Here is a 22,608-nt window from a genome sequence, read left to right on the forward strand (position 1 = left end):
TCCTCCATCTCTTCTCATTGCTGCCTTTCTGCCTCCCCAGTGAACTGGGCCGTAGAGCAGGCCCACTTTGCCCTGTTCTTCAACCAGGGCCAGTGCTGCTGTGCCGGCTCCCGGACCTTTGTGCAAGAAGATGTTTATGCTGAGTTTGTGGAGCGGAGTGTTGCCAGGGCCAAGTCACGTGTAGTTGGGAACCCCTTTGACAGCCAGACTGAGCAGGGGCCGCAGGTAAGGTCACCTGCTGCAGATGGGTCTGGGTGTCTGGAGTCAGCATGGAGAAACAGAAAGGGTCTCAGACTCAGAGGCAGGCAGGCTTGGCTTTAAGTCTCAGCTCTGTATGTACCAGCTGTGTGTCCCTGGGAAGCCATGTACCCTTTCTGAGCCAAAGTTCTCTCCTCTGTAATAACCACCTTTCTTAACTCACAGACTGGCTTTGAAGTGGAAATCAATAATGGAAACCAGTTCGTATATTTCATACACATAATAAATATTAGGAATGTCTGTGTAAAAAAGACTGCATGCTTCCTGGACCTTTGGCCATGCATAAAAATGCATCTTCCAGAAGGACACATACTATCTGTTAACTGTGATTCTCTGGGGAGTGGGGCAGAGGCCATGGCATGAGTAGCAGAGGGACTTTACTTTTTTGGGTTTTTTAAAAGACTTTATTTATTTGAGAGAGAGAGCACACATGAGCAAGCAGGCGGTAGAGGGAGAAGGAGAAGCAGACTCCCTGCTGAGTGAGGAGCAGACATGGGGCTTGACCTGAGCTGAAGGCAGACACTTAACTGACAGCCATCCAGGCACCCCGACTTTACTTCACTTTATGCTGTACTGAGATACTTGATTTAAAATACTTTTTTTTTCTTTACCTTGAGCACATACTCATTTTAATCAAAACTACAGTTGGGACTCCTGAGTGGCTCAGCGATTGGGTGCCTGCCTTTGGCTCAGGTTGTGATCCCAGGACCCGGGATCGAGTCCCATATCGGGCTCCCTGCAAGGAGCCTGTTTCTCCCTCTGCCTGTGTCTCTGCCTCTCTCTCAGTCTGTGTTTCCCATGAATAAATAAATAAATCTTAAAAAAAAAATGAAGTCAATAATAATTACAACAAAAAGAAAGATAGTGCCTCTGCCCACCATTTCCTCTCATGTCCTGGGCCTTATTCCAGCATTGTTCTTAGACCCTGCCTGTCCTGGGCTCTTCCTCACAGGGTCCTGTGCTGGCCACCTCCAGCCACCACCTACCCCACTGCAAGAAGCAGAGTCCGCAGGGTCAGGGGTGCTCCCAGGTCCCACCAGTCCCTACATCTACTTTTGGGGCCCTTGGGTGCTTCTCTATAGGCTGTATCCTCCTGAGGGTGTCTGCTACTGGTGTCCACTCCCAGGCTCCAGGGTTGGCCAAGACCAGTCTTTTTTTTTTTTTTTTTTTTTTTAGTAGACATTTTTTATAGCAGTTTGGGTTTATAGAAAAATGAGCAGAGAGTACAGAGTTCCCATATACCCCTTCACCCCTTACCCCTCTAGTTACCCAGATTATTAACATTTTGCATTAATGTGCTACATTTGTTATAACTAATGAGCCAATATGATATATTGTTATTAAGTAAAGTCCATAGTTTACTTTAGGGTTCTCTCTTGGTGTTGCATTCTGTGGGTATGGATAAATATATAAAGACATGTATCCACCACCCCATCATACAGGGTAGTTCACTGCCCTGAAATTCCTCTGTGCTCTATCCATTCATCCTTCCCCTACCCCCAAGCCGAGGCTGATCTGTTTACTGTCTCCAAAGTTTTGCCTTTTCCAAAATGTCTTCTAGCTGGAACCATACAGTATGTGTAGCCTTTATAGATTGGCTTCGTGTACTTAACAATGTGCATTTAAGTTTCCTCCATGTCTTTTTGTGACTCGATAGCTTATTCCTTTTTATGGCTGAGGAATATACCATTGTATAGACACACCACATTTTCTTTACCTACTTACAGCTGATGGGTACTTGGGTTGTTTCTACTTCTGAATAGTGCTACTTTGAATCCCAACATCTTTTTCTTTTTCATTTTTCTTTGTAGTTTGTGGCTACTTAATTAGTAAAGTAATATAAACTTGTATAAAATTTTAATTAAACATGTTTAAAGGAAAGAATAAGACCCCCTTGGCTCCCTTCCATGTCCATTTCCCATTAACCATACATACACACAGAGTTACATTTTTGTATGTTTGTTTTTAACAAAAATAGGATTATATAACATAATCTACAAGCTCCCCCCACCTTTACAGAATACCTTAGGCTATCTTTCTGGGTCAGTTCACAAAACTTTTTTTTTTCTCCACTAGGCGCCATGCCCAACAAGAGGCTTGAACTCAAGACCCTGAGATTGAGTCCCATGCTCTACCGACTGAGCCAGCCAGGGGCCTCAGATCTGTTATTAACAGGGACATGATATATATTATATACACATACAGTAAATATTTTAGCCAGTCCCTCAACTGATGTATACTTAGAATGGTTTCTGTTTTTTACTTTTGCAAAGTACTCTCCAGGGCAGCCCAGTGGCTCAGCGGTTTAGTGCCACCTTCGGCCCAGGGCATGATCCTGAAGACCCAGGATCAAGTCCTACGTTGGGTTCTCTGCAGGGAGCCTGCTTCTCCCTCTGCCTGTGTCTCTGCCTCTCTCTCTCTCTCTCTGTTTCTTATGAATAAATAAATAAAATCTTAAAAAAAAACAGAAACAAAAACAAAGTGCTCCCCAGTGAATATCCTTGTTTAGGTCCCTTTGTGACATGTAGAATAAATTCCTAGAAGTTAAATAGCTGGGTCAAAGATTATGAGCATTTCATTTTTTGACCACTATTAACAAAGTACCTGCCAAAAGGGCTGTACTAGCTTATAGGCCTTTTTTTTTTAATTGAGATACAATGACATTATATTAGTCCTTCTAAGAACATATGGATATTAGGATTTATACAACCTACTCTTGCAGTCAGTATATTTTTTTACCTTTTTTTTTTAATCTGGAATGCTTCATGAATCTGCATGTCGTCCTTGCACAGGGGCCATGTTAACCTCTCTATAATTCCAATTTTAATGTATGTGCTGCCAAAGCAAGCACATGTATTTTCTTCTTTTCTTTTCTTTCCTCACGAGAGACACAGAGAGAGGTAGAGAGAGAAGCAGGCTTCTTGCAGAAAGTCCAATGCAGGACTTGATCCCAGGACCCTGGAATCACAACCTGAGCCAAAGGCAGACGCTCTACCACTGAGCCACACAGGCGCCCCTGAACCTTTTCTTATATTTATTGGCCCTTTGTAGTTCCTTTACTCAGCCTTGCTTATTTCTAAGCCTGGCTGATGGCTCAGTTGTCTCATTCATTGCCTGTGTGGTTCTAAACCTCAATCTAGGGGAGGTCTGGGTCTAGCATCTCTGAAACTTTGGGCTTTTTTTCCCCACAGGTGGATGAAACTCAGTTTAAGAAGATCCTTGGTTATATCAAATCTGGGAAGGAGGAGGGGGCGAAACTATTGTGTGGTGGAGGGGCGGCTGCTGACCGAGGCTACTTTATCCAGCCCACCGTGTTTGGAGATGTACAAGACACCATGACTATCGCCAAGGAGGAGGTTAGCATGGGCCAACCCTCAGGGGGATGTTCTTAGGAGAATTGGACACTTAAGTTTGGCTTCTTCATACTATGACTCCTCAGCTGGCTTTGGGCCAAATCCTGGCTCTGTGCCTAAGACAAATTATTTATGATTCTATCTGATTTGGTTACTCTCCTCTTCTACCCCTATGGCTATGCACTGCTGGGGAGAACTTCCAAATTCCCTTGCACAGCATCTAGGCCCTTTGTGTTCTGGTCCCTGCGAGCCATGAGTCAAGGGATGATTTTTCTCAGCCCTTTTATGATCTTCATATAAGTGGGACATTGGACTAGACCCCATGGCTGTGATTCCCCACATGGCAAGATTCCTGATGTTCTCCCCCTTGGCACTCATTATGAATGTAGGGCAGCAGCTCTGTCATTCATTCATTCATTTCACAAATATTTATTGAATGCCATCTATGTGCCAGGCTCTCTACAGACCCTGGGGATTCAGAGCTATGCAAGACATGTTCCCTGCCTTCATGGGGTCCACACTTACTCCCCTTCCTCCAATGGATTAGGCCCCTCAGCAGCCTTCTGCAGGGAAGATATTTCCCCTTTCATGTATAATTCAAAATAGAATAATATTAAAATGCAGAATCAGGGCAAAAAGTCCAATAGAGTTCTGCCTCTTTTCTTATCATTATTACTTCGATGCTTTTTTTAAAAAAAGATTTTATTTACTTATTTATGGGGCGGGGGGCAGAGACATGGGAAAGAGAAGCAGGCTCCATGCAGGGAGCCCGACATGGGACTTGATCCATGTCCCCAGGATCACGCCCCAGGCTGAAGGCGGCACTAAACCTCTGAGCCACTGGAGCTGCCCTGATGCTTTTTTAAAAATCGCAAATACCACTTTTCCAGAAGGTTGGGGGTGGGGTACCCAAATGCATGATGCCCCATCTCACAGTCCTGCTCCAACTATGATGAGTTCCTGGCCCTCTTCTCCCACTTCTGTTGTGATACTCCCCAGGCAGTCCTGGAATCAGCCATTCCTTCAAGAAGTCCTGCTTTCTTTTAGTGGAAAATGGGATTTCACAAGGATAGGCCCTGGGTGTGTCTATGCCTGGAACTCCATTTCCCTCTTCCCTGCTCCCAGTCTCCACTCTGGTTTGGACAGTTTCTGTCCCTGTTGTATCACAGCTGGATTATCACTTATACAGAGCCTCTCCTGATACCCTTCTTTCCACGCAGTCCAGGAACTCCTGTGGGCTCCCAGCACTCATTGAACCGTTTGTGCAAGAGAAATGGTTCCTTCTAACCCCCTGCTTATATCAGAACACCATTCCACCCAAGGGCTCTGCCTTGATAGGGCTGAGAGCCACCACACCCTGGCAGCAGCAAATACACTGTGGGTTGGCTTTTGAATCTCATTCTCCACTAAAAAGAACTGGGATTCCTTGAAGAAATGGCTCCTTCCAGGAATAGGGCAGGGACAGTATAAGATAAACCTGGATGTCTCAAGAGCAGAGACACTGTTTTTTTCACAAAAGATCAACTAAGTAAAACACATGGCATATAGAATGTAACCAATGCCCATTAGCTTCCTTCCCTTTGCTTCATTGAGCTTGGGGTCTGTTGTCTCCCTGTGGAACTGTTCGGGTATGCCTGGGGGCTCCATCTGGAATCATCTGCTCAGCACTGTGAAAGCTGGATGGTAGGTGGTTCCTGTGTCTGCCACACCCTCCCCACTGTGTACTCTTTTACTCTAGATCTTTGGGCCAGTGATGCAGATCCTGAAGTTCAAGACCATAGAGGAAGTTATTGGGAGAGCCAATAATTCCAAGTATGGGCTGGCTGCAGCTGTCTTCACCAAGGACTTGGACAAAGCCAATTATCTGTCCCAAGCCCTCCAGGCTGGCACTGTGTGGTAAGAGCCTCCTGACAGCCCCTTACAGCCCAGGCAGGGATCCCCAAACCAGGGTCTTCTGGAATCTAGCTCATACCGCAGAATTTGGGGTTCTGAGCTCAGTTTCTCCTGGGTCAGTGTGTGATATAGCAGATGAGATTTCCCATCCCCTCTACTATAGGAGATTAAACTTCCCTCTAGTACATATGCCAGTGCAGCTTTGTTCTTGGGCAAGCAGATGGATGACTAGGGTGGGCATTCCTTACCAAGCTGCACAAGAACGGGAGACCAAAGCTGAGGGTCTATACCTATGTGTAATACTAGTCTTAAGAGCTTAGCACCTACATCACACCCACTAGGAAGGATGTAATTTTAAAAGAAGAGAAAATACCAAATGTTGATGAGGATGTAGAGAAATTTGAACCCTCACATTTTGCTGATGGGAATGTAAAATGTTGCAGCCACTATGGGAAATAGTCTGGCAGCTCCTCAGTAGGTTAAATGTAGAATTACCATAAGACTCAGAAATTCTACTCCTAGGTATATATACCCAAGAGAAATAAAAACATACATATACATAAAAAAGTAATCTGAATGTTCATACCACATTATTGACAATATTCAACAGATGGAGACAACCTAAATGTCCATCAGTTGATGAATGGGTGAACAAAATATGGTCTATCCATGCAGTGGAATATCATTCAGTTATAAGGAGGAATAAAGTGCTGATACATTCTACAAGCATAGATAAACCTTGAAAACATGATACTAAGTGAAAGAAGCCAGACACAAAAGGCCACAGAGTTTGTGATTCCATTTATAGGAAATGTCCAGAATCAACAAATCCATAGAAACAGAAAATAGACTAGGGGCTGGAAGGGTGGTGGGGCAGTGGGGGATAGCTGCTTTGGAGTACAGGGTTCTTTATGGGGTGATAGGAATGTTCTAGAATTAGATACAGGTGATGGTTGTACAACACTGAATCTACTATATCCACTGAATTGCATACCTCAAAGTGGTGAATTTTAAATTAAAATTTAATAATTTTTAAAAACTGCAAGAAAAGCCTAGTACCTAATTAACGAAAGTGATTCATTAAAATGGTAAGCTATGATGCGGTGCACCCTGTTACTAACATCCATCTGTGACCACAGCATGACGGGCAATGACTTATGGCTTTATTTCATGTGATTTGGTTTTGGCTCCTACGTGGTTGGTTATAACTGTGGTTTGACCCATCCATTTTTCCTCAATATTTTAGAGCAATTCAGGAGGTCTGAGGGGTATGACACATACCTCCTAAAATTACTTCTGAAATATTGTTTCAAATTCTAGGATCAACTGCTATGATGTATTTGGGGCCCAGTCACCATTCGGTGGCTACAAGATGTCTGGGAGTGGCCGGGAGCTGGGAGAGTATGGGTTGCAGGCATACACGGAAGTGAAAACTGTGAGTATTGGTGCCTTGTGCTGGACTCCATTAGTACTTATTACTAGTTTCTTGTTTTAAGCTACAGAAGCTACAGAAAAGGGTGAAGATCCAGTCTCTGCTCTGTTTCATGAGAAATATCTTGGGACCTGGCCACCATTATGCCCACCTAGTCCTTTGCTAGGCTTTATTATACGTCAAGTGCTGTATGACTCTAGAAGGAGGAAAGATCCCAATGGGCTGAAGCAGTGGGGAAAAGCTTTAATAAGAATCAAGCTTCGAGGGATCCCCGGGTGGCGCAGCGGTTTGGCACCTGCCTTTGGCCAGGGCGCGATCCTGGAGACCTAGGATCAAATCCCATGTCGGGCTCCCGGTGCATGGAGCCTGCTTCTCCCTCTGCCTGTGTCTCTGCCTCTCTCTCTCTCTCCCTGTGTGACTATCATAAATAAATAAAAAAAATTAAAAAAATAAAAGAATCAAGCTTTGAGGGCAGCCCCGGTGGCGCAGTGGTTTAGTGCCGCCTATGGCCTGGGGTGTGATCCTGGAGACCCGGGATCGAGTCCCGCATCGGGCTTCCTGCATGGGGCCTGCTTCTCCCTCTGCCTGTGTCTCTGCCTCTCTCTCGCTCTCTCTGAATGAATAAATAAATAAATCTTTTTAAAAATTTTTTAAAAATTTAAAAAAAAGAATCAAGCTTTGAGGCATTAGAGACCAAGAGCCATAAATATATCAATATCCTTTGATTTCATAATGTCAATGATAGGAATATAGCCTGAAGGACTGAGCAGAAATACGAAGAAAGTGTTATTCCATAAATATTCATCACCACATTATGTCTCAAAGATGAAAAAGTCAGATGTAACCTAAATGCCTAATAAATTATGGAACACTCAAATTATGGTTTACTAAGTAGCCATTGAAAATATTTTTGTAGGGACACCTGAGTGGCTTAGTGGGTTGGGTGCCCAACTCTTGCTTTTGGCTCAGATCATGATCTCAGGGTTGTGAGATCTAGCCCCATGTTGGGCTCTGTGCTCAGGGCAGTCTGCCTCAGGGTTCTCTCTCCCCCCTGCCCCTCCCCTCCCTCCCTCCCTCTCTATCTCTCAAATAAATATATCTTTAAAAAATACATTTTTGTAGAATATTTGACATGGAAAATCATCATCCTTTAAAGTGAAAAGGGGACAGCCCCAGTGGCTCAGCGATTTAGTGCCGCCTTCAGCCTGGGGTGTGGTCCTGGAGACCTGGGATCGAGTCCCACATCAGGCTCCCTGCATGGAGCCTGCTTCTCCCTCTGCCTGTGTCTCTGCCTCTCTCTCTCTCTCTCTCTCTCTCTCTCTCTCTCGTAAATAAAGAAATGAAATCTTAAGAAAAAAAAAAAGTGAAAAGGCAGGGGGACACCTGGGTGGTTCAGCGGTTGACAATCTGCCTTCGGCTCAGGGTGTGATCCCAGGATCCGGGATCGAGTCCCACATCGGGCTGCCTGCATGGAGCCTGCTTCTCCCTCTGCTTACGTCTCTGCCTCTCTCTCTCTCTCTGTGTGTGTGTGTGTGTGTGTGTGTCTCATGAATAAATAAATAAAATCTTTAAAAAAAAAAGGTGAAAAGGCAGGATACAAAGTAATATATACAGTATAAGCCCAGTTTAAAGACTATACATACATATATATACTCAGGTACCTTTATTTATAACTATGGAAAAGACAGGAAAGAAAAGCACCAAAGTGAGAATAATTTGCTCTACAATGGACACTAGTTACAGTTTAACCAGGAAACGAATTCACAAGTAATATTCAAAGTGAAGAGTAATGGGCTGAGTTGGGCTTTTCCAAGATTGGCAAAGAGAAGGCTCAGGGCAAGCAGACCTTAGCCCGGGGGAGCAGGATGAGAAGGGCAGACAGTGGTCTTCATTCAATGCTCCGTGGTAAGCCACAACTTGTATTCTCAGGAAGCTCACTGGTATAAAATAAACCTGTTTGCTTATTTATTTAAAATCGTCCCATATATACAAGAGGCAAGATCCAGATTTGAACCTGACGTTGGCCTATAACCATCATGGAAACAGTGATGAGATTACTTAGGTGTGGTGTCGGGGTTGGGGGGTACTAGGTCTGAGCCCCAGCAGCAGCACTAAGGATTGACCTGAGGGCATTGGGAGAGCCCAAAAAGAGGAGGCTTGAGTTGAGGTGGTCTATGCAGCAATCCAAGTGTAAGCTCCTGATACTGGAGACCTCCTCAGTGGGAGGATGCTGGGGAGAACAGGAAGGAGCTTTTGAAGAGAAGAAGTGGCAGGACTTGATGGCTGGAGGCTGCAGGTGAAGAAAGCGAAGCTGCTTCAGCCCAGTGCCAGGCACTGTGCTTTGTGCTCGTGATAGGGATTCCTGTATTTTGAGCTTTGGGAACTCAAGTGAAAATCCTAACAAAAATAGGATCAAAAACTTCTCGGAAGAGAAGTCAAGTTTGCAGGGGGAAATGCTGAGAAAATGTCTTCTTTTGAACTCATTTTTACTGAAAGCTTGCTTTGTGCCAGAATCTGCTAAACTTCCTTATGCAGCAGTGTTCACAACAACCCCATGAAGGAGACACTTGTTTATCCCATCATACAGATGAGGAAGCAAAGCACAGAGTTGTAGGGCATAAAGCTGGGATTTAACTCCATATCCATCTGAGTCTGGAATCTTCCCACTTAACACACTGAGACACCTGCGAGCTTCAGCATGTTATGTTTTTCCTTACTTTGATCCTTTTGGAGAAAATATGGATCTAGGTCAGAGTCTCTCAACCTCAGCACTGTTGACATTTGGGGTTGTGTAACTCTGTTGTGGGGGCTGTCTATGCAGTGTAGGATGTGTGTTGAGCAGCATTCCTGACTTCTGCCTACTAGATGTCATAGCAGTCCCATCCTCTTCTGCCTCCTGATAATCAGAAATGACTGGATTAAGTCTGTTAATTAATCCATTAAAGTCTGTTCTCCCGCAGAACATAACCCTGGCTGTGTTCCTGGGATTGACTGGTTGACCATCAAGGTATCAGCAGTCAGGGAAGCCCTTGTCCTCATCCTCGGGCAGTACATAGCTAGAGAGCCCGCGGGTCACAGGGAAGTGTGAAGATTTAACAGCTGCTCTGCACCCCCCTTACAGGTCACGATCAAAGTGCCTCAGAAGAACTCCTAAAGAACTCCACCAGCTCCCTCACTCATCCAGCGACTGAGGTCAAGGACATCAGCAGCAAAACCAAGAAAAATGACGCTTGCACACGAAAAGTCTCAAGAGAGAAATTTGCTCATAGAATCTCTTGATCAAGAAAGTCACAGATTTTGAATTGGTAAATGGGAGTGGGTGCAGGGCAAAGAGTACAGGGAGAGCCTTTTACCCTGCAACAGTACTACTGCTAGGTTTCAGGCTGATTTTTCAAAACTAGATTCAAATGTCTTATCTTGTCCATCTGGTATCCTTCTGTAACTTGCCCTTGTGGGGGAACAAAAAGCTATTGTTTATCCTTGTACTAACAAGTTGGGGCAACAACTAGTGCCTTCCTTTGTATTCTGGACTAAAACTCATTAAAAACAATGCTACTGTTCACTTTCTGGTTAACTTTTTGTCCATCTCGGTAACCCAAGGAAATCCCACCACATAGGGATGTTGTCCCGGTGTGTGTGTCACCCCTCCCCTCCTATGGCGAAGTAGCTTTGGTTTCCTTTCTCTATCCTGTCCACCTGTGGCAGGCCCTGGGCTAGAAACTGGGGAAGTTACCGAAACAGGACTCCCAGCCCCTGCCCTCAGAGGGGTCAGTCAACCAGGAAAGAGAGACACTTGACCTCCAAGGTTTATTTTCCTCGTTTTAAGTTAAGAAACTTGGTCAGGCTAAATAAGATGGATTCAAGCTGACGAATTTCATGAGATTAATTTGGAAACCAGATGTCTGTCTATTCATCTTAAATGAGGTCTGCATTTCCTGTAATCAGACCTCATGAATCTCCTGTCCAGAACACTGCCTTATTTTAGTCAAGGGACCTGGCAAGGTAGTAATTAGGATTATAAGTAAATTAGGAATCCGAAGATTCCTTGGTGGGCAATGGAATCAGAAAAAAGCTGAATAGCTGTAGTAGTTTGTGAAGTCTGTGATCATGTTTGGGTCACAGATGAACAATATGATGAAAAATTTGATCCTTTCCTAAGGAAAATACACTTGCTATATCATTTTTGCAGACAGTGGCAGGGGAAGGTGGAGCACACTGGCTGACCCTGGGCTTAATTCACTCAGGCTAAGCCATGTCTTGGTCAACAATTTCTATTCTGCTTAAAGACTATTTAGGGACGCCTGGGTGGCTCAGCGGTTTAGTGCCTGCTTTCCGCCCAGGGCATGATCCTGGAGTCCCTGGATTGAGTCCCGCGTTGGGCTCCCTGTATGGAGCCTCTTTCTCCCTCTACCTGTGTCTCTGACTCTCCCTGTCTCTCATGAATAAATAAAATCCTAAAAAAAAAAAAAAAAAAAAAAAAGGCTTAGGTTTTTGAATAGTGCTTCATAATTTTTTTCATATATGCATATACTTGTATCATTTAGTTTTTCCTTTAAATTGACTTTTAGATAAAAATTAAGCACCTCTCATTACCATACATAAAAGAAACTGCATTTTTTTTTAATTTATTTTTTATTAGTGTTCAATTTACTAACATACAGAATAACCCCCAGTGCCCGTCACCCATTCACTCCCACCCCCCGCCCTCCTCCCCTTCCACCACCCCTAGTTCGTTTCCCAGAGTTAGCAGTCTTTACGTTCTGTCTCATCTTTCTGATATTTCCCACACATTTCTTCCCCCTTCCCTTATATTCCCTTTCACTATTATTTATATTCCCCAAATGAATGAGAACATATAATGTTTGTCCTTCTCCGACTGGCTTACTTCACTCAGCATAATACCCTCCAGTTCCATCCACGTTGAAGCAAATGGTGGGTATTTGTCATTTCTAATAGCTGAGTAATATTCCATTGTATACATAAACCACATCTTCTTTATCCATTCATCTTTCAATGGACACCGAGGCTCCTTCCACAGTTTGGCTATCGTGGCCATTGCTGCTATAAACATCGGGGTGCAGGTGTCCCGGCGTTAGAAACTGCATTTCACTGCCATAGATTATAAAAACAGGGAAAAAGTTATAAAAACAGGGAAAGCCAAACAATGTTACTAAATTTCAAATAGGAAATAGGAGTAAATATAATCATTTAGATTATATATATATAGAGAGAGAGAGAGAAAGAGAGAGAATGTATATACACAAATAAATCTACTCAACTGTTCATACACAACTGTTCATACCTGAAATAAGTGTACCACATTGAGGAGCGTAGGATTTTGTGACTAATGGGCAGAAACATTCTACTTGTTTCAAGATTAGATGAGGTTCACTGACAATGAAATGATTCTAGATTTTAGTTTTGAAGCTAACCAGCCACAACAGCATCATGACACATGAAGCTAACAGCTAACAGCATCATGACACATGAAGCTAACAGGGCAAAGCTTCAAACCCACTCCTTTTCTCCCATCCTGCTCTGCACCCTTCCAGACTGAGGGTGACCCACTGTACTCTGGGACAGGCTGGTCCACTGAACCCTCTGTCCCTGCCCTCATGGCACACCTGATCTACCTGGGAATGTGGCATTAAACAGAGGGACACAAGAGGAAGAAGGTGTTCTGAGAGTGTGAAAAGAGGGATGCTTGGCCTAAGCTTGCCAGGTGGAAGAAAAGATCACACCCCTTCACATTTCACCATCATCCACTGTGAACATTTATTGGGACGTTACTGAGTGCTAGTTAACTGGTGATGCAAGGATGAATAAGGCACACGTAAACTTCCAGAAGCTCAAAATCTGGTGAAGAAAGCCAGACTCTTAAAAGATGATTATAATACAATATAGGTGCCAGGTGCCGTGACAGTAATAAGGTAATGGCGTCATGGAAGGACAAGAAGGGCCCCCCCTGATGGCAGGCACAGAAGAAAGCTCCCTGGAGGGTACTCACACTGTATTTATTTTCCAGGCTTCTTGCCAGAGGTTCAGCTCCTGAAGGCTCAAGCCTGGGTTATTTCCCTATAACTTATGCCCCCCCCCCTTTCAAAAATATTTTATTCATTTATTCATGAGAGACAGAGAGGCAGAGACATAGGCAGAGGGAGAAGCAGGCTCCCCCTGGGGAGCCCAATGCTGGACTCAACCCAGGAGGGGATCACGACCTGAGCTGAAGGCAAATGCTCAACCACTGAGCCATTCAGGTGTCCCTAACTTATGCCCCTTATGTAAGTGGGAGTACCACTACTGTTGGCTTAATATTTACCCTAAGCTATAAGAAAGGCATGTGAAAGTAATGTGGGATACAAAGGCAGAAGGAAATGTAGATAAAATTAAATACCTTATAACCTGCAGCCCATTGACACATATTTGAGGCAAGCAGAGTATAAGGTTCCTCCAGGAAACTCCCAACTGTCTTAATGTTAGTGTCTTGCTAGAGCAAAACAACCTTAGCTTGACAATAGCCAGGCCTCCAGGATCCTGTAAGTTTTCTTTAGCATATGAAAATCCTTTTGGAGCGTCCCTTCTCTTTATTTCCTCCCACCCCAAAGTATATAACCAGTTGCCCCTCACAACCTGGGGCAGCAGCTCTTTCTGCCCAGGGATCTTATCTTGTCCCTGTGCTTTAATAAAACTAACTTTTTTGCACTAAAAAGGTCTCAAGAATTCTTGGCCTTCGGCTCAGGTGGCCCCCAATAACACACTACTCAAAACTACATCATTTAGTGCCCAACATGGGACTTTGAGTCTTTTCATCTGGACTGTGAACCTCGTTGTGAACTTGGTGAATACTTTCTTCTTTCTTTACTCTCCTTACAGGGGCTTTTCAAGCAGTACATCCTCTTGGAACACTTTCATCTGGATTGCACTCAGGCTGTAATCTCTAACTCATGGCTACTCTAGGGGGAGGAAAAAAGCCAGGCTTTTGGCAGGAAGTTAGTACCCTGGTTGGAATGGTAATAAGACCCAGAAACTTGATGCCCTCTCTTTATTCTTGTCCTTATACTAAGTTGGCTGTCTTGGGCACAGGACAATCACCTAAGTGACTAGTGTCACTGCCAATCCTATGACTCCTGTGTAAGGTTTCCTCCTCATTGGTCTAAGGTGATGGCCTCTATGTCTCTGGTCTAGCCAATTCTGGCCGTGAGACCTCTACCCAGAACTGGCTGAAACCATTATCAGATTGAATTAAAACCCAACGGAGAAGTTTCCTAGAGAAGTTGGCTGTAAAGATTACATATGTTGGGGGATCCCTGGGTGGCGCAGCGGTTTGGCGCCTGCCTTTGGCCCAGGGCGCGATCCTGGAGACCCGGGATCGAATCCCACGTCGGGCTCCCAGTGCATGGAGCCTGCTTCTCCCTCTGCCTGTGTCTCTGCCTCTCTCTCTCTCTCTCTCTCCCCCCGTGTGTGACTATCATAAATAAAAATTAAAAAAAAATAAAATCTTTAGATTACATATGTTGGAATGTTGTTTAAATCATGCTTAAAACATCTCTTTACTGTTTTCCCTCTCTGTCCTCTACTACTTCAACTACAAAATCAGGTAATTTCCCCTTTGTAAAACTTTTCTAATGTTTTCCATGGGTTAACGGCCCATTACTCAGTCCATATATCAGGCACCCATCTATAGCTTAGGATACAATGGAGAAGTAAGGGGACGCTAGCATCCCTCCTACAGAGCCTTTTATGATAAAGATAGGATGGTGATCAGTAGCGATTTTTGTTTGAAGGACACCTCTGATCACTCCTGATATGTCAGAGGTTCCTGCGTGGGACACCACCAGAGAGTTGGGAGCATTTTTAGTGATGGGCTTCTCTCTTCTTAAATTCCCAAGGATTCTCCCTTGGGATACCTTTTAACCTACTGGAAATAATTCAGCTTGCAAAACTTATAAGAGGATTGATCTATTGGAACACTACATGGTCTCAGTAGGACCTATCAGATCTCTTCTTGTAGCAAACAGGGCAAAAGGACTGAGATACCCTTCTAGGTATCTATATCAGGACCAATCTAAGGGCCTCTTGCAGAATGTAGCTTCCTCCTGATGTTTTGGATTATAATTATCTAAATAGGCCTCCTCTGAATAAACCCAGGTTATTGAAGAAAACACAGGCCATTCCTGACTCACTGTTCATCCTAATAGATGTGGGGGCTTCTCCCCATTTCCTGGAGTTAATGGCTATAACTAGAGCCAATTGTGGTTAGTCCACCTTGGGACAGGGACTTTAAAGAATATTCCCAAGCAGTTGCCAAAACTCTCTTTGTTTAAGGGAGATTCCCTATGTCTTCTCTGGCCTGACATGCACTGCATATTTCCATTTTGGTGGGGAAAAAAAAACAAAAAAACATGGTGTCTGCTCTTCTGCCGTCTTGATGAGGTTTAGAACCAGGAACCTTTTCTCTGCCTTCTGGCAGTACTTCACCTCTTCTCTCTCCCCCTCTCCCTCCTCCTGTTTCTGCACCACCTTGGATGTGGCCTGCATAACTGGCTTCTAGACCATCCTCCCTGCCTCTGGTACCACTGGCTCCTCCTCCTTCCCTTGCTGTCAAGGAGCAAAGAGCACCCCCTGAACTTAACACCACCCACTTCAGATTTCCCCACCAGTGTCTCAGGTAAAAACTGACAGCGGGGAACAAACTTATTGACTAAAAAAATATATATATATATTTCATTTACTTATTTGAGAGTGAGAGAGAGAGCTCAAAAGAGCTCAAGGCGTTGTGTAGAGGGAGAGAGAGAAACAGATTTCCCACTGAGCAGGGAGCCTGACGCGGGGCCCCTGGGATCATGACCTGAGCTGAAGGCAGATTCCCAACCAACTGAACCACCCAGGCGCCCCAAACTGGCTTTTATTTTTTATAGGTTTATTTATTTATTCATGAGAGACAGAGAGAGAGAATGAGAGAGAGAGACATAGGCAGAGGGAGAAGCAGGATCCCCGCAGAGAGCCCCATGCGGCACTAGATCCTGGATCCGGATCCCGGATCCCGAATTCCGAGATCACGCCCTGAGCCAAAGGCAGACGCTCAACCGCTGAGCCACCCAGGCGTCTCAAACTGGCTTTTAAAAGAAGATCCAGGGGGATCCCTGGGTGGCTCAGCGGTTTGGCGCCTGCCTTTGGCCCAGGGCGCAATCCCAGAGTCCCGGAATCGAGTCTCGCGTCTCGCGTCGGGCTCCCTGCATGGAGCCTGCTTCTCCCTCTGCCTGTGTCTCTGCCTCTCTCTCTCTCTGTCTATCATAAATAAATAAATAAATAAATAAATAAATAAATAAATAAATAAATAAACCTTTAAAAAATAAGAAAAAGAAAAGAAGATCCAGGTGGAACATAATTCAGTATTTAAATAATGTTGGTTTAATTAAGATAGATATGTCTCTACAGTTACAGCATTAAATATGAAAGTTTTATTCTACCAAGGTTTACTGAAGGTCAAATAAGCTCATGTTTTCTCTGTTCAGGTTGCCAGCAAAAACATGACTTAATAGTTACTTTTGAGGTGTCTGGGTAGCTCGATCTGTTAAACTCCTGCCTTTTGGCTCAGGTCATGATCCCAGGGATTGACCTGGGATTGGCTTTGAGTCAGGCTCTCAGCTGACTCTCCCTCAGTGGGGAGTCTGCTTCTCCCCCTCCCTTTCCCCTCCCCACTGCTTGTGCACCCACGGATGCTCTCTCTCTCTCTCTCTCAAATAAATAAATAAAATCTTAAAAAAAATAATGGTTAATTTTGTCTGTCTCAAAGTTTTCATGGGTCATTTTTAAGATAGATTTCAAAGTCTTTAGTAACCTGAAATTTTAAAGTTTTGCTTGGATGATAAATGGGATTAAAGTCACTGGACATCTAGGTCTTTTCTAAATAGAATAAAGTGCTAAAGCATTGATTATAGAATGTAGGTTTGAGCTTTTGACTTAGTACAGAGAAACAATATCTGAGTTTGTTGGAAAAAATGCTTTGTGCTTGATTTGCATCTAAAGAATTCTGGTGTACCAGCTTACAATCGGTTACTACTTAGTTTTCACTGGAGACTAAGTTTTCAAGACTTACAATTCTGCTACATGTACTTAGGAGTGATGGAAATAAGGGAAGCAACTCTGTAAATAGGAAAGCAAGGGATATGTAAGAAAGATATAAGAAATTGGAATGTTTTTTTGTTGACAATAAAAGGTAACTGGTTGTTGGGAGAGAAATGGCTTGGGATAAAATCTATATACAAAAGAAAGTTGGGGATCCCTGGGTTGCTCAGTGGTTTAGCGCCTGCCTTTGGCCCAGGACGCAATCCTGGAGTCCCAGGATCGAGTCCCACGTCAGGCTCCCAGCATGGACCCTGCTTCTCCCTTCTCCTGTGTATCTGCCTCTCTCTCTCTCTCTCTCTCTCTCTCTCTCTCTCTCATAAATAAATAAATAAATAAATAAATAAATAAATAAATAAATCTATCTTTAAAACAAAAACAAAAACAAAAGAAAGTTGTAGAAGATTTGTGAAGGGAACTCTTTGTTTGGAAAGGAATTTTATGTGCATTCAGGACACAGTAAAGTTAATGGATTTTAAAAAGTACACTGTGGGGTGCCTCGGTGTCTCAGTGGGGTGGCAGCTGTTCTCTGAAGTTAATATACATATACAGCTCAGCGGGGAGTCTGCTTAAGGTTTTCTCTCCCATTCCCCCACCCCACCACTCATGCATGTGTGCAAGCTCTCTTTCAAATAAATACATCTTTTTTTAAAAAAAGTACACTGGTAAAAGATTAAAAGTCTGCTTTTCTCTCTTTTCAAAAGACAAAGTTCTTGTATTATTGGTCTGCTTTCAAAAAGAAAATGTAAACAAAGGTGGCTTTTTTTTCCCATTTATCTGCCCAGAAAAACCCATTTCTATGTTTTGTCTTTATCAGGTCTTTGATTACTTAAAGTTTCTTAATATTAAAGGAGCTAAGCTTTGCTAACAACTATGTAATCCTACATATTTGCCTTTAGAATCTCTTATTGTCACCTTGGTTAAATAGATTTTCATAATGATCTGTAATCTTATTTAGGCATGTGCTATAAAACTTAAGGAGGGGTTTAAAGGAACTTACCCAAGATTTAAACCATAAATGAAGTTTTGATCAACTGGGCTTGTTTATTTGGTATGTTATATTACTTGGAAAGTACTGTCAAACAACGATAAACCTTAGGTTACATTTGGGTAAATGCTGTAACTATTCTAGAGATTGTGTGCAATTTCTAAAGTTTTTCATATGTTCTGGTCTTGAGGGGCACCTGGATGGCTCAGCAGTTGAGCATCTGCCTTCGGCTCAGGTTGTGATCCCAGAGTCCTGGGATGGAGTCCGGAATTGGGCTCCCTATGGGGAGCCTACTTCTCCCTCTGCCTATGTCTCTACCTCTCTCTCTGTGGTCTCTCATGGATAAATAAATAAAATCTTTTTAAAAAAGTCATCACTTGATACTCTGATTATTGAAGTATTGTGTGTCATAGAAATAGTTGGATTTCTTTGCCAGCTATAACCGCTCATCAGATCTTTAACCATGTTCATTTTTGTTCTTATTCTCTTGTGAAACATATTTCATTTTCAAGGAGATTCATAAAAAAGGCCTCTGACAATTACAGGTATTAGGTATCTTTAAAATTATAAAACTGTTGGGCAGCCCAGGTAGCTCTGCGGTTTAGCATCGCCTCCTGGAGACCCAGGATCAAGTCCCATGTTGGCTCCCTGCATGGAGTCTGCTTCTCCCTCTGCCTGTGTCTCTTCCTCTCTCTCTGTGTGTCTCTCATGAATGAATAAATAAAATCTTAAAAAAAAATTATAAAACTGTTAAATTCTAGAACTAAACTGAGGAATATTATGATTTTTTTTTTAATTTTTTTTATGATAGTCACAGAGAGAGAGAGAGAGGCAGAGACACAGGCAGAGGGAGAAGCAGGCTCCATGCACCGGGAGCCCGATGTGGGATTCGATCCCGGGTCTCCAGGATCGCGCCCTGGGCCAAAGGCAGGCGCCAAACCTCTGCGCCACCCAGGGATCCCTGAGCTCTTTTTAAAAAAATGTATTTGAGAGGGCAGCCCTGGGTGGCTGAGCAGTTTAGCACTGCCTTCAGCCCAGGACCTGATCCTGAAGACCCGGGATCGAGTCCCATATCAGGCTCCCTGCATGAAGCCTGCTTCTCCCTCTGCCTGTGTCTCTGCCCCCCCCCCCATGAATAAATAAATAAAATCTTTAAAAAAATTTTGAGAGAGAGAGAAAGCACAAGCAGGGGGAGAGGGAGAAGCTGACCCCCTGCTGAGCAAGGAGCCTGACATGGGTCTTGATCCCAGGACCCTGGGATTAGGACCAGAGCTGAGGGCAGACACCTAATTGACTGAGCCACTCAGGTGCCCCTAGAGTGTGAGCTTTTTTTTTTTTTTTTTTTTTTTTTTAAGATTTTATTTATTTATTCATGAGAAATACAGAGAGAGAGACACACACACAGAGAGGCAGAGACACAGGCAGAGGGAGAAGCAGGCTCCATGCAGGGAGCCGGACTTAGGACTCGATCTCGGGTCTCCAGGAGGACACCCTGGGCTGAAGGTGGCGCTAAACCATTGGACCACCCGGGCTGCCCAGAGTGTGAGCTCTTAATTAGTAAAGAGCAAGTTTAAAAAATGTTATAATCTCCTAGAGCAGAGGTGGCAAGCTTTTTCTATAAAAGGCCAAGATGAACATGCTAGACTCTGCAGGCTATATATTTTGTTATATATTCTTTTATTTTTGTCTTTCACAAGCCTTTAAAAATGGAAAACTTGTTGTTAGCTTAAGGTCCCTACAAAACTGGCCACAGGTTAGATTTGGCCCTTGGCCATAGTTTGCTAACCTTTGTCCTAGAGAATTAGAAGGTCTTTGGGTAAACCTATTAACAGTGTTTTGGCATGATGTTGAAAGAATACACATTTATCTTCTTGTCCACATTTGCAAGTTTTAGGTAATTTACAAATATGTAATCATCAAAACAAAGCTTGTCTTTATACCAACTGAAATTGTCCCTGTGACCCCATTGCTGGGTGAAGCATACTTTGGGAAACAGGATTACTTGCTACCCTGGGCTCCAAGAGTTTCCCTCCAGCAGTTCAGATTAAACAAATCCCTAATCTTTGGTTCATTACTTTACTTACACCTACGATAAGATTTGAGACCTGCCCAAGCCAACGTGGATGGAGATACCTATCCCCTTGCAGCAATACTTTCACAAAGCATGTTGGCAGCTTAAGACCTTTTTTATTTTTTATTTTATAAAGATTTTTATTTATTTATTCATGAGAGACACAGAGAGAGGCAGAGAGAGAGGGAGAGGGAGAAGCAGGCTACATGCAAGGAGCCCAATATGGGACTTGATCCCGGAACTCTGGGATCGCGCTCTGAGCTGAAGGCAGACGCTCAACCACTGAGCCACCCAGACAGCCCTAAGATCTTTTTTAAAGTTTAATTTTTCCCATTCATTCATCTATTCCTTGTTTTAGTAAGTCTTCAGTAACACATTTCCTAGGCCAGGTACTGTGCTAGGCACTGCTTCTGCAGCAAGCGAGCTGGGCACATGATCAGGCCCCAGTGTGTACAGTCTAGCCGTGGTGATAATGAAACAAGTGAATGCAACTAAGTGAAGAGTGACAATAGGATGATAGACATCCCCAGATTATGGGATTATACTATATGGGACTTGCATCACCCTCCATGGACTAAACACTCTTAATGTTTGGTTTTACTGCTTAGAAAGAACAATGACTTAGGAACTATGGAAGCAAAGTTAATCTTTATTTAGCTACTTTGGTCTCTCACTGAGTTACAAAGCTCTGTCTGTTCCACCCCTTGTAATTTTGTTTCCAGTCCACGTGTGTAGCAAAAATAGTTCAAACAAGGATAAAAGTTAATTTTTCTCTCAAGTAAAAACAATGTAAATATAGGCAGTGAAGAGCTGTTAAAGCTAAACTCAGGAACCCTGGGCTCCTGCTATTGCAGTGTTCCATCATCCGTAGGGCATCCTCAAGGTTTAATGTGGCTCCTAAGCATTCTAGCCATCACATCAACATTCCAGGTAGCAGGATGGTGAAAAGGATAAAGAAAGAGGGTAGCCTCTTCCCTATAAGGAGAGTTCCCAGAGGTTACACACAATACTTTCATTTATATGTTTTTGGAGAAGATTTAGACATGTGGCCACATCTAGCTGTCTTTTAGCTGGGTATCTGTGTGCCTAGGTAAAATTGAAGTATTTCATTCTAAAGAAGAAAAGGCAGATGGATTAGGGGCAAATAGCAGCCCCTACCCTGTCATGAAACACCACCCTGTGATTTAACAGTCATCAAGATAATGTCTTTTCAATGTTCTCGAGGCTAAAGAAAATTCCTTTTTAGAGTGATACCTTCCAGTGCCTGAATTTACCACCAATTTACGCCAAATCTCATGATGTATGGTGAGATTACTTCTGGGAAGGTTTTCTGTACAGTATACAGTACACTATTTTCTCTACAGGATAATATTTATTTATTTTATTTTTATTTTTATTTTTTTTTACAGGATAATATTTAGTTCCAAGTGTCAGAAAACCAAATCCCAACTAGTGTAAAAAATATTCCAAATATTCCAAAATCTTGGAATCATGGCTTGATTCAGAAGTTTTTGAAAAGTTTCCACCTCTTGGCTCCACCTTTGCCACATGGGCTTAATTTTCAGGCCATACCCATTTTAGTTCTGGTGGGTCTGGATCCTTGGAGCCAAGTGCCCTCAAGAACTCTAGCCTCATGCCCGCTCAAATCCACTGGCTAGGAGAAAGCCCCTTTTTGCTAGCTCCTGCAAAGACCCTGAAGTTCATGTTGATTGGTTCTACTGATTTGACATCCCAAATGTCTCCCCTGACCAATCCAATCTGTCGCCAGAAGTAGGAGATGCGGCGATTCACTGAGACCTGAGTCATAATAGTCCATCCTTTTAACATGGAGTAGACACCCTCCAGTCCAACCTGGGCTAAGAAGGAAAGACCTCCAAAAGAAATTTGTGTAAGTAGGGGACACAGAGACTGGCAAATTCCCTTCTGAGTTATCATCAACCTTTTATTACTCCAAACATTGCTGCCAAGAGCCCTTTTAGGAATGTATTGAAAAAAGAGAAATGTAAAGTTTCTTGCCTCTGGGGTCCTGTGAATCAAACTTATTGTAATTTTAAGAGCATCTGCTCTTTAAACCAATGAAATACAAGGAAATGCTAACTATGAAAACCTGTCTATAATGATGAGGGAGCAGAAGGCAAGCTGAGGACAAAGCACAAGCTGACAGCCCACACCTTTCCCCCCACTCCTAGGTAGGACCTGTGTGACCTTCCTCAGGCATACTTGGCTGCCTAAAGCTAAGGGAAGGAAAAACTAAGGAAAAGCTAAGGGAAGAAAAAAAAGGTTAACTATTAGAGATCACAGTACTGCAAGACATGAGTCTCCCTCAGTTTACAAAATGTCTTAGTAATTTAAAAGAACAAAACATTCTTATCAATAACTTAACTTCCAGAAGGAAATGTAGATAAATTTAAAAGTTCTTATAACCTGCAGCCCATTGACAAGTACTTGAGTCAGGGAGAGTATAATGTTCCTCCAAGAAGCTCCCAAG

General features: G+C 43.3%; 1 protein-coding gene and 1 non-coding gene across 3 annotated transcripts in view; one reads left to right on the forward strand and one right to left on the reverse strand.

Moving 5' to 3' along the window:
* Positions 1–18,422, forward strand: part of ALDH2 (aldehyde dehydrogenase 2 family member) — a 39,813-nt gene extending 21,391 nt beyond the window's left edge. The window contains exons 9-13 of one of the 2 annotated variants that reach the window (XM_077875668.1): positions 41–225; positions 3,450–3,614; positions 5,350–5,507; positions 6,825–6,939; positions 13,810–18,422. In XM_077875668.1, coding sequence (XP_077731794.1) covers positions 41–225; positions 3,450–3,614; positions 5,350–5,507; positions 6,825–6,939; positions 13,810–13,893 — 707 coding nt within the window. In that variant the 3' untranslated portion in view covers positions 13,894–18,422. Of the gene's footprint in view, positions 1–40; positions 226–3,449; positions 3,615–5,349; positions 5,508–6,824; positions 6,940–10,057; positions 10,499–13,809 lie in introns of those variants that run through there. The other variant, XM_077875670.1, reaches the window with a different exon arrangement.
* Positions 3,006–3,109, reverse strand: LOC144300086 (U6 spliceosomal RNA). Its single transcript, XR_013366727.1, has one exon. It is a non-coding gene; the product is annotated as a U6 spliceosomal RNA (small nuclear RNA).
* Positions 18,423–22,608: the final 4,186 nt, after the last annotated feature.

This window comes from Canis aureus, chromosome 27, assembly GCF_053574225.1.
Source record: "Canis aureus isolate CA01 chromosome 27, VMU_Caureus_v.1.0, whole genome shotgun sequence".
In the NCBI taxonomy this organism is placed as follows: Eukaryota; Metazoa; Chordata; class Mammalia; order Carnivora; family Canidae; genus Canis; species Canis aureus.